We start from the raw sequence: 12,376 nt of genomic DNA on the forward strand, positions 1-12,376 counted from the left end.
ACCGTTAATTAGTTTTAGTTAAACGAAGATTTATTTACCGCCTATATTTAATTCAAATTAGTTTTTGTTAAAGATGTTTCTGGAATAAAAAGTAACCTATGTTCTTCCCAAGGTCTCGAACTATCCCCATACCGAATTTCATTGAGTAGTTTTTGAGTTTATCGCTTTCAGACAGAGGCGGCGAAGGACTTTGTTTCATATATTTGGTATAATTTATCAAAGCATAATGCAGGTTGCAGACCGAAGACTTACATATCGTTTTTTAATATAATAATATCAGCTCTGTGTTATATACTGTCCCACTGCACGGGCCTCCTCTACTACTGAGAGGGATTAGGCCTTAGTCTTCAACGCTGCAGTGTGGGCAGACTTCACACACCCTCAAAATTCCTATATAGAACTCAGGTATGCAGGTTTCCTCACGATGTTTTCCTTCACCGTTAAAGCAAGCGATAATTCACAAAGAATCACACATAATTTTAGAAAAGTCAGAGGTGCGTTTGAGTTTTGAACCTGCGGATATTCGTCTCGGCAGTCCTTTCCACAACCAACTAGGCTATCCCCGTTTGTTTAAACATAAACCTCTTAATTAAAATCAACCAAAGCATGTATTAATATAGAAACAATCTGTTTGAGTTTTTCGTATTTAGTGATTCAAGGCAGTACAGCTAGATGGCGTATTTTTTTCTTGTTAATATGTAAAGCAGAATTAAATTTAAATGTCCCAGAGTTCTCAAGTGAGCACAGAGAGATAAGAATTATAAGATGGAAGAAACATAGTTAAGGTCTAGAATTGCCTAGATATGTACAGTCTTGCTTATAAACTTGTTTTAGCGTTAAGAGTTGGTTAAAAATTGCTTAAATAGCTGTCAAAAACATCACCGGTTCCTAGTTTAAACTTAAGAGGCAAGACGGCGGGTTTTGACTAACAGCTGATCGAGTAAATTTGTTTTTAACTAAGCATAGCTTTGCGAATTTTTTTATAAGTAAGACTGATAATCTGTGGAAAAAATAGGAGTAAAAGTTGTATTGTAACCACGTTAGGAAATCGATAAAAGGTCTGGCCTGGGTCGGGCATTTATATTCGAATTGTTTCTGCTCAGTATCAGCCCGGAGGGAATTGGTGCCTGATATGGCGATAGGCTTGCTATATGACATCATGGAAACACGCTAGCGAAAAGAGGGTAGACCCTTGTCTACTCCTTTGAGGGTAAAGGCGTGATGATTGTTTTTGCTTTATTAAGGGCTTTGGGAACGTGCTGCTGAAAAGTGGGTGCACCTTTGCCTACTTCTTTGGTGATAAAGGCGATGCTTTATAAGTATTAAAAGCATCTGAGAAGCCAAACACGTAGATTTTGTGGCCATTTTGATCGGTTTGACAGTTAATTTGAGAAGAGAATTGCGGGTTTGAAGGTAGTTTGATGAAGTTTCATATAAATGTTGTGTTAAGCGCGTCGCTTTAAGAGTTTTTATGGGTGCTTTTAAAAATGGTATGAAGATAACCAAGTTCTTCACCAAAAGGAATGCTTGATAGATTTAAATAGATTGGGGTTTCGTCTTTGTGGTCTCTTTCCTTCTAACTTTCCGACCATGAGCAGCTTTCCCAGGTTGTCTGGCTCGTGTTTGGCGATATATTCTAAGTATTTTCAGGTTCTTTGTAAACAGGTCGCACAGCTTTTATACATATTTAGGAATCAGCAAATTGTTTAAGCGGCGATAGCCTAGTTGGGTGTGGAACGGACTGCCGAGACGAATATCTGTAGGTTCAAACCCAACACACCAGTGATTTTTCTTAAATTATGTGTGTGTTCTTTATGAATTATTGCTTGCGTTAACGGTGAAGGCAAATATCGCGAGGAAACCTGTATATCTGAGAAGTTCTCTATAGGAATTATAAGGGTGTGTGAAGTCTACCAAACCGCACTACAGCGTGGTGAACTAAGGCCTAATCTCTCAGTAGTAGAGGAGGCCCGTGCAGCAAATGGGACAGTATATAATACAGGGCTGATATTATTATAATATTAAGATTTATGTGTGGTTTTCATAACAATACAGACGTAGGTTGAGCTTTCTATATAGTTACATTAAAGTGTGCAGAATATTTTGTTCGAGGCATTAATGATGGCAAGTCATTTCTAAATGGTCTAAGGTACAATTTAAAGGTTACAGATAAATATTGAGTGCCAATGTCTTCCGCTAACACATTGATTCTCAAAGTGGTAAACGTAGACCCCCAGGGGTCCACGTGAGACTCGACGGGAGTCTACGTTGGCATGCCCAAAAATAGGGATTCACAATTCGTAAGCGGCCTTGATAGTAGAGAACTAAAATGTTGGCTGGACTTCACCCATCAATGTAGGCAGATAATAATGACATGTAAAAACTTGCATATTCTGGGGTATATAGAAAATTTGCTGCAGGGGGTCCATCGGTAACAGCAACATTTTCAAAGTGGTCTATGAGAAAATAAGTTTGGGAGCCCATGCGCTAACACGTGACGTTGCCAAAAAAAATGTGGTACTCAGAACAATAATGTAGGACTGTTTGTATTATGAAATATTCAGAATCAATTTTAGAGGTGAATGTAATGCGGATAGTAAAGAATGTTTAAGAAAGCTGTATGATTGGATGGAAAAAGTAAGGTCTAGACTTGAATTTTTTTAAATATGATTTGATTCTATAAGAATCAGGGTTGATGTGTCCAGTTATTGAATTGCAAAAGAATGAAAATATGTGAAATGCGAATTAGAATTGGGTCAAAGAATGTAATGGAAAAATGAAAAATTGGTATCCTCTGTAATGAATTCTATCATATCGAAAGCAGTATTAGTATAATACGCTAGAACCATGAGTGCCATCAGTTTTTTTGGCCACCTCCCATATGACCACGTTATAGAAAGTAACTTAAAATTAGCACGCATTTTAGATTGTAGTCTTTTTTATCGAATTTAAAACATCAAAGGCAGGCTTTTATAGATAATACCTAAGTGTTGCAAAGTTACGTTGAAATTGCAAATATTTTAATTGTGGGCGCAAACTGTGGTACAACGCCATCTAGCTGTAACCTGTTGAGTTACTATTTCATGACATGCAAGATGAAAACGATATAATTACTGTTATAATGAATATTCGCATTATATTGAACATTTTTATAACCTTAGCCGCCTAATATAAAAAATCTGTTCCTAATATTTATTTGTTACAACTCATTTCCAAAGGTAAAAACTTAAGTATATTAACAGTAAATAACACATCGAACTATAGGCAGATAATTGACAAGTTAGCGAGAAATTGCCACAGAGGTGTGAGAGAGACAACGCTACTCAGCCGAAGTTAAGCGACTATCTCTCTCAAGCCGATAGCAGACCAAGAATTAAGCAAAATTTAGCTCGCGTAGGTTTTTTTTGTATCGGATCCTGAAGTCAACACCGGGGGAAATGCGAAAGGGATACTGGAATCTCCCGGATTGGCAACTGCAGTGACCTGGAGAAAGATTGGGAGGGGATAGCTGGGAAGGAAGTGTGAGGGAATGATAAGGAAACCTCTTAAGATGGGAGGAGGGGAGAAGAAAGGATGTTCGCGAGCCCTTATAAGCCTTAATGTGAATTGGCAACCATGAGGTATACACACTTAAATGTGTGCCTAGGGCCGTGATAAATGTCCCCCCGTACGAGCGTGCATTCGATGTAGCAAGCATAGTTATTTTTAAACACTTGTGTACAATCTATGTAAATTATTGTGCAATTTTCATAGCAATGCGAGGTTAACTAAACTCGCTTGGTTTTTGGTCTGCAATCAGTATTAAGCTAATGTTAATATTATAATATAGCTCGATATGATATTTACTGCCTTGTAACATCGAATTGTTTTTAGCTATCCGCCTACTTATATGTTGTATTTTTTCCTAAGTCTTCCATCTGGTTTGAGATATGTTTATTTTATTATTACAAGAATTAAAAACGTTAAATTTGTTTTCATAATTTTTCCATTCGTCATTTTCATTCGTCGTATAAAGGACGAATAATTTCGAAATTTTAACGTGTTTTATTTGGTAAAAAAATTAAGTCCTTTATAACTGATAATTGTAAAATTAGCCAAATAATGGGAATATAATTTATCATACATATAATTTAATGAATGACCTCTACCGACACAACTTCAACGGTTTTAAGTTTCGAAGATACAAGCATGCAAACGAGAATTATTTTTGTTTACAAAATGGCGTCCGAACGGACATGACGTATTGTTACGTCACACGCTTTTATCATTTGGCGTTGACGGTTTTTTCTTCGTGAGGTCCGTAGACGTAAGTTGGCAGTTGGCGCTAGTATCGCTGTTCGAATTTCAAATTCGACGAGCGTTCTTTATATTGCGCCAGTGTCGTTCGAATTTCAAATTTGACATTTGTGTCGTTCGAAATTTGAAATTTGACGTTACTTTTTAAATTTTGGTGTTGCCAGCTGTGGACTTACGTTTATTGGCGCAGTGGATATGAGCTAGAGTGCAAGTCTTTTACGATGGGCTTTATGATTTGTGTGATAAAGTAATTAGATATTGTAATTTCGAATAAATGTATATTTAACTAATGGTAACATGTGTTTTCTTTAACATAATTGCCTATAAGGAGCTGAAATGGACATGACCGTTGTATAAAACAGTCATAAAAATGGGTGTTTTAATTATTATTTTTTATTTTTGGACCTGCGAATGGGATATTTGAATCCCATGGCTTAGCGACTGTAGTGCTCGGAGGAAAGTTGGGAGGGGGTATCTGGAAAAGGCAAGTGTGAGGGAAGGAAAAGGATACTTATTAGGATGGGCGGAGGGGAGAAAATCGAAAAGCTTTATTTTTTTTTTTATTTTATTGTTTTGAATGACGAGATGAGCTTGCCGTTCGCCTGATGGTAATTGGTAAGCTATTCGACTGCCCATAAACAGTAGAAACGCCATTCAACACCTTGAATTACAAATTACTCAAAAAATCTAATATGCGCACGCTATCCTGAGACATGAGATGTCAAATCTCATTATGTCCAGTAGTTACACTGGCTATAATTTTCTTCAAACCGGAACACAACAGTGACGACACCCTGCTGCTTAGCGACAAAAATAGACATTGCCGTGGTACCTACCCAGGCGGACTCTCACACATGAGAGACCTACCACTAGTATTTATTTTATATAAATAAGAATATTTCGATGGAAGTCAATGCATAGAAGCTCTTTTTCATTCACAACTTTATGTTTCACCTTAAAATACAGTTTTATCTAAGACTAAAACTTAAAACCTTTTGGTACATAATACATTATTATTCCTCCATATACAGGGTCATTTTGACATGGCGTTACTAAAGAAAACCACATAAAAAAATGTTCAAAAACTATATTAATGTTATTTGTCTTCTATAAATAGAAATAGAAATAGAAATATATTTAGGTTCAGTTCACATTAGTTACATCAATTCACGGCGGTCACTGCACTAGGCTCCAGGCCCGTATCGCAGTTAACCAAATAAGAATTAACAATATACAATTACATTTTCATATGGCGACCAAATCCGGTTCACATCTTCGGTATTATTAATGGTAAAAAATATATATAAATATAGTATGAATAAATATGAGCTTATTAGAAATACGTAAATGCAATATATATGTGTGTGTGTGTGTGTGTGTGTGTGTGTGTGTGTGTTTGGTGTTTGTTTGTTTGCGCCCTAAACAAAACCCGTTAGAATTTTCTCAGTATCCTCGTAGTTAAGGTCTTGCAACCATTTTTCCAATGTGTACTTTGCTTTCTTACAAGTCAAGAGCTTTATATTCAGTTGCTGACAAATTCTATTGTATATGAAAGAGTGCATATAGTTTGGTAGGTGTCTAGCAAAACTCGACTTTTATCAACGGCGGGGGGATTCTATATGTGCGTCGAGAACACAAATTGACAAATTCTTCAGAGTTTAAAACGCGCTTATGAATTGCGATAGCTGCTTTGCTAATGTATAATTGGCGAACCCTTAATACTTTACATTCCTTGTATAAGTCGTCTGTAGGGAATCTAAAGGGTTTTCGTAACATGACTTTTAAAACAGCCCGCTGAGCTCTTTCAAGCTCTAAGAGAGTAGATTTTGCGGCCCCTCCCCATGCAGATATACAGTATGTGAGACTAGATTGACATATCGCTTTGTAAACTAAGAGTAAAATGGATGAAGATGCAGAGTTACGCAGAGATTTCATGAAATAGATAGATTTCCTTAGTTTCCCCGATAAATACGAAATATATTTTTTGAAAGAGAGATTTTTATCGAGAAGAATGCCAAGGTATTTAATGGTGTTAGCATAGTCAATGGAAGGACAACTGCAGGAAGTGGGTTTGTGGGGGTAATCTTGGTACGAGGCACAGGAATGAATAAAAAGATTATGGGGCGTGTTGGGTTTTGATGCTCGTGTTTTATGGAAAGCAACGTATTTTGTTTTGCGATTATTAATTGTCAGTAGGCTATCATTCAATCGCTGTGCTAATTTCGCCAACCCAGATTCTGCCGTCTTAAATACTGCATCCCATGAAACACCTTGAAAGATGACAGCCGTGTCATCCGCATAACATATAGTGTCGGCATCATTTATTGAAATGTTTAGCAGGTCATTCATATATACGATGAATAATGTAGGGCCAAGAATGCTACCTTGTGGTACACCGTAGCTTATGGGGAGTGCGTCAAATGTTTTAAGAACTCTAGTTGTAATATAAAATTGTTTATGTTTCGAACAAAATAAATTTCCGTAAAATGTAATTTTAATTCTACGCGCCTTAATTACTATTAGAGTACAACTACTCTAAGATTCGTCGAACATCACACTTTCAGTCAGAAATACACACACATACGCCATATTCACACTATACTTCAAAATGATTAAAAAAAATTTAAAAGCAAAACTGGGATTTTTGGTAAACATTTTCGTTATTCTTGGATGGTTTTTAGCACAATGTCAGGAGAGGTAGAAATGATTATGTGATTTCATTTATTAATGCGATGACAAAATGACCCTGTATAATAGTTTTAAAATAGAAATGAGCCATGGTTTACGTAAATACTAACACTTCACATTAATTGCTTATTCATATCTACAACCATTGAGTATGAAATTAGCAATGCGTGTACCCAGAGGCGAATTCGCGATAACAATAAGTGGTTAGATAACTACGTTTAATTCTACTAATAACTGTGAAAGTGTGTGAGGATGGATGTATGTTTGTTCCTCGTTCAGGAAAAAACTGCTGAACGGATTTGGATGAAACTTTTCTTTCTTTTCTTACAATAATATTGGTTATACATCGAAATAACACATAGGCTACAATTTATAATGATTTTGTGTAATTTGGTCATAATGTAACGATACATATCAAGTAAATCGGAAAAAAAATATCCCGGAAAATCTCTTACGCGGGCAAGGCCCAAGCAAAAGCTAGTAATAAATATAGATATTACTAGCATTTTCTCCCGGCTTCGTTCGGGTGGGATTAAAGAAAATAACTGTAGCATGGCTTTTGTTCCTTTTTATAGGTAGGTAGATCACGCAATTAGTTTTTTTTTAATAGTCGTCTCTGTAATCAACATCCGAGGGAACCTGCGAATGAAATACTGGAATTATTCGGCTTGGCGACTGCAAAACCCGGGAAGAGAGTTGGGAGGGAAGTGTGTGGAAAGGATAAGAGCCCCCTTTTAGGTCTCAATGTGTATTGACATCCATGGTATACTAAACTGTGTGCCTAGGGCCACGACGAATGTTTCCCCGCGTGCGGGCGTGCATTCGGTGTGGAGACCAAACGCACAAGAATTACCTTAAATGAATAAAGTGAATAAACTTATGAAACTTACTATTAGCTGAGCGGCTTGCATGACATCATAATATTTATAAAAAATCAGAATGTGGTTTGGCCCCTTAAACGCACTTCTAAATTCATGCCTGTTCACCAATATAATTGAAATAATTTAGCAAAAATATAGTAAATCTTTTGTTTTGAGAAATTTTTCTTTAGCATTGTTAACATGTGATTAGAAAATAATTATAAAATGGCGACAATATTTAGTGTTTTGTGTTCTACTAAATACGAGCTATGGACGACATCTCTTTTTATTTTACTTTGTAAGTAAAGACCAAGAATAACGTAAGAATCAAACAATTTTCCTTGACGATGTATTTTGTTTTGAATATAATATACCAGGAATGGCGAACCAATGGCATGCTTGCCAGTGGCGACACGTGACAAAATAATTCGGGGACACGAGTAATATGCCTAACTTGCTTAATAATTACGTTCGTATTCATAGACGTTTTTTATCTAAGGACGGAGCATTGCTGTCATAATAAGTCTGTTTCTCAGCTTTGTTTGACAGCTTGCTGTTTTTTTAGCTTTGTCCGATAGCCAACTAGATTAAAGTTGTATCTCAATATTAGCCAATCACAACGGCCCTATGTCTAACTTACTGCGAAGGCTGTCATGCCGTCAGCACTGAGAAACAGACTTGTTATCACAGCAATGCTCCGACCTTAGATAAATAACGTTTATGAATACGGGTGTTAGGTAAATTACGAAAGGGAAGACGGCAGGAATCGGATTATATGGACCTTTCGCCATTGGTAGCGACATCGTATTTTTACCGTGCTAAAAGAATGTATTAAACATTATCTAGATTAATTATTGAGTACTATAAGAACTCTTAGCTCACAGAGGCGAATGTAGTGCCTTTCCACGCAGTACTTTGTAATTCTTGTTAATATGCAGTTGTTAGATTTTTAAGTAGAGACATTTTAAAATAATTGTGTATTTTTATACACAGATCACTTATATAAGCAAACGAACACATGTATCAATCATTTTATACCATCAGGACATCAGTGATAAATACGTTACGTCAGTAATCAAGTAGGGAAGGACGGATGCGTTTTCAAGGAAACAAGGACCACTATATTTGTTATACAATATATTTATTACATATATTATATTGATATACATCAATAAACATAGCACTACCGCCATTTCAGACAAATGTTTACAATTTCTATTTTAGGTACCTTAATGCATTTGTTTACAATAACTTACACAAATAATCACATTATACATAGTAATATAGCTTTTTTTTATAAATAATCTATGCTATTACAGTCGTGTTATACTTTTAGGCGAGCAGTTCGCTCGTCGTTATAAATATTTTTTTATTGCTTTGAATGACGAGACGAGCTTGCCGTTCGCTTGATAAGCGATACGACCGCCCATAAACAGTAGAAACACATCTTGAATTACAAAGTATTGTTTGGTATTCCACTGCGCTCGCCATCCTGAAACATGAGATGTTAAGTCTTGTTATGTTCATTAGTTACACTGGCTACAATGTTCAAGCCGAAAAACAACAGTGGCTACACTGCTTGACAGAAATAGACATTCCGATAGTACCTTTCTAGGCGGAACCAAATATAACAGACCTACCTCCCGTATAGTCATGTATAAAAGTACTTATCCCGCGCAGTTAACATTTCCAGGGTAATTTTTTTATAGTCTCCACCCCATCGCGTTCGGACCAAAGCTTCCGCAATGAAAAGTACAGAGCTTATGAAATGAGCGAAGTGGTGCCGAACCGCCTTCTACAAATCATGATGACGTACTACATAGATGCTGATAAGCGTACGATAGAAATGAACAGGATGCGCTTTATGTTCGAAGAGTCTCCTTATTACGAACAGGGATATGTTATGGGAGAGATTATTGAAAGGTATACTGGTATTGATGGAAAGCTGGTTGATATTTAGTTGAAGGTCTTTATTTATTTGTAACTAGTTGACCCGACAGACGTTGTCCCGTCTTAACAATGAATTTTCAGCGCGCATTCTGTCAATCGCTGACAGTTATTTCAAACAATTTACAGTTATATAAAATTAATATTTGCGTTAAGTTTTCTTAAATTTTCAAATTTTCCGCGCAATTTTTTTCTTTCATAAGAACCTTCTCATGATAATAACAAACACAACAAAAAAAAAATAGTGAAATCGGTCCAGCCGTTCACGCGTGATGGCGTGACCATGGGAAATAGGGATTCATTTTTTATATATAAGGTACATTTATTTTTATAGATAAGGTACACCAACAGCACTACATATTACATCATTCAGTACAATACAAAAATAAGATACAGCATCTGAGAACTTGCTAATTTCAACTTAGGTTTGAGATCTTTGCTGTAGGAACTTTATATAGAAGAAATTCGACCACCCTAAGGTGGGAGAGAATGTCTTCTTTTTATACAGGCATGCCATAGTGACCCCTCTGCACCTGATGATAAGGAGTGGGGTCCAATAGAATTTCGACTGACGAGAGATGATTAGCCCTCGACTGTCGTCTACAAGTCCATCTTTATACATTTGTATATAAGTACATAAATAAATATCAAATAATATTTTCTTTTGTGTAGACAAAGATCTCTTACATGCTACAACCAAAGGTAATATTCTGTATACCCTTCACTAACAACTTCCTAAGTACCTTCCTAACATATCATCTATATATGCAACCAAACTGTAAACTGTATACTTCAAAACTAATTCAAATTTATATGTTCCTTTGCATAGCGTACGTAGCGTGGGACGCCCTCTTGCCAGATAGCGGGACGAATTACACAAAAGGGCCGGCAGCAGCTGGATGCATAGCAGCAGACCAGGCTCTGTGGCGTACCTTGAGATGCCTATGTCGAACAGTGGACTGCAATACGCTGATGATGTTGCTTTGCTGCTGTCTATGAGCAATAGTATTTTACATGAAAACAAACCTCTTACAGATACAAGAAGATGGTGGAACATGTCAAGAGACCGATGGAATCCAAGGCAGATTCAGTCTTCGCCACATTGAAGAGAACAGAGCTGATACAGAAGTTGTATTTCGAAATATTCCATCTTGTTAACATGGCTCACGAAATACCAAAGAAATATAGGTATGATAAAATGAATATAGAGGTTTTTAGTCTTTCCAGGAGGTGGAAGTAAGGGTTCGGTACCCCAGTCAGAGCTGTTAAATATATTGGGCGCCACCGAAATCAGTCCTCGCACCGATAAACAAAATAAAATTTTTCACAAGGTTCGAGCAAAAGATTAAAGCGTTCCTTTTACCGTCAACCTTTTTTTGGCGGGCGATCAGCTGGCGGCACCATGGCGACCGTCTTGGTATTACACACCCTTTACATCCTTGGGTAAAGACGGCACTGGGCCCAACGACTTTAAAATTTCTTACAGGTTGTAATAATTGTAGTTTTGTGACAAGACCAAACGTATCATGTGACTTTAAGAAAACAGGGTTTATGAAAGTGTTTGGGCCGTAAGAATCTGACTATACGGAGTGCATCCAGCAGCCATTTTACGTTTGGTGAACACAGTGATACTCCCTCTACCAAAGCTTAAAATAAAACATTCTAACCGACGATCTAAGACAAAAATTCTTGTACATAAGACAGCCACATCAACAAAAGAGCAAGGAAGAAAAAAGACTAGTACCCCGATCAAGCAAAAGCCATACTTTAAACTCTATCTTTTCAGTTACATGGAGGAATTCCGAGAGATGCTAACACAAGTTGACCTGGATGAGCTCCTGCGCCACGAGCAGTGGATCAAAGACAACGAGAGGCAGAGGAAGTTAAACATGAAGTTTGAAAAGAAGAGAATGCAGCAGATGAGAGAGCTGTTTCTAAAGGCGAAGATCAAGTCATATTCTCCTGTGCAGCAGAAGAAGTATAATAAATGGTGGCCCATTGACTATGGATGGGAAATTGATTATTACTGGTGAATTTTGGTTTTAATAAAGTTATTATGTATAGTGCCTTTTGTGTTTTATTTATCTTTATCTACATAAACATCCTCTACTGAATTAGAGACTGCTTTTCAGGATTAAAAGTAATCGATAAGTTGATCCAAGATATGAGCCGAACTTGTTCTGAGATCGGTTTAGCAGTTTCTGCATTTTTTTTTCTTCAAACATCTAATAAAGCTAGGCATTTATTAGTAAGAAAACTAGACTTTTAGATAGGATTTAATCTCTATATGAAATGAATTCTCATCATATTAGCTCATATATCTATTTCACGCTTACACAGAGCCTCAATTCTTTGTTTTTTTTTGTGATAAACACCTTTAGGTTCGTAATCATTATCTTTCTTAATGAAGTATTTAAGATAGACACAAATTAAGGAGTCATTGCAACCATTCTCCTTCTAGGGTAGTCCTGTGATATTGACATACACGAAAAGGCTAAATACATAAGGTCAGGGGAAACTATTCCGTAAAGAGTAGTTATAATATCACATCTTCAAAGTAAAACTTTATAATAAGTTACTTGAAA

The 12,376-nt window shown here is 36.5% G+C and overlaps 1 protein-coding gene across 2 annotated transcripts; it reads left to right on the forward strand.

Annotated features, from left to right (window-relative positions):
* The first annotated feature begins 7,930 nt into the window (after positions 1–7,930).
* LOC115452180 lies at positions 7,931–11,858 on the forward strand. Of its 2 annotated transcripts, none has more exons than XM_037447524.1 (3): positions 7,931–8,142; positions 10,827–10,979; positions 11,578–11,858. In XM_037447524.1, the coding sequence occupies exons 1-3, from the start codon at positions 8,114–8,116 to the stop codon at positions 11,822–11,824; spliced, it is 429 nt and encodes a 142-aa protein (XP_037303421.1). In that variant the 5' UTR covers positions 7,931–8,113; the 3' UTR covers positions 11,825–11,858. The 2 variants fall into 2 exon arrangements, with proteins under 2 accessions (XP_037303421.1, XP_030036506.2); XM_030180646.2 differs by lacking the exon at positions 7,931–8,142 and adding an exon at positions 9,686–9,767.
* Positions 11,859–12,376: the final 518 nt, after the last annotated feature.

This window comes from Manduca sexta, chromosome 1, assembly GCF_014839805.1.
Source record: "Manduca sexta isolate Smith_Timp_Sample1 chromosome 1, JHU_Msex_v1.0, whole genome shotgun sequence".
NCBI classification, from domain to species: domain Eukaryota; kingdom Metazoa; phylum Arthropoda; class Insecta; order Lepidoptera; family Sphingidae; genus Manduca; species Manduca sexta.

Bases quoted from the DNA above. Each gene is read 5' to 3' on its own strand.
- LOC115452180 (XM_030180646.2), top strand. From the start codon at position 9,691: ATGAACAGGATGCGCTTTATGTTCGAAGAGTCTCCTTATTACGAACAG. The intron at 9,768-10,826 runs GTATACTGGTAT...AACCTCTTACAG, and splicing joins ATGGGAGAGATTATTGAAAG to ATACAAGAAGATGGTGGAAC. The intron at 10,980-11,577 runs GTATGATAAAAT...CTATCTTTTCAG, and splicing joins GAAATACCAAAGAAATATAG to TTACATGGAGGAATTCCGAG.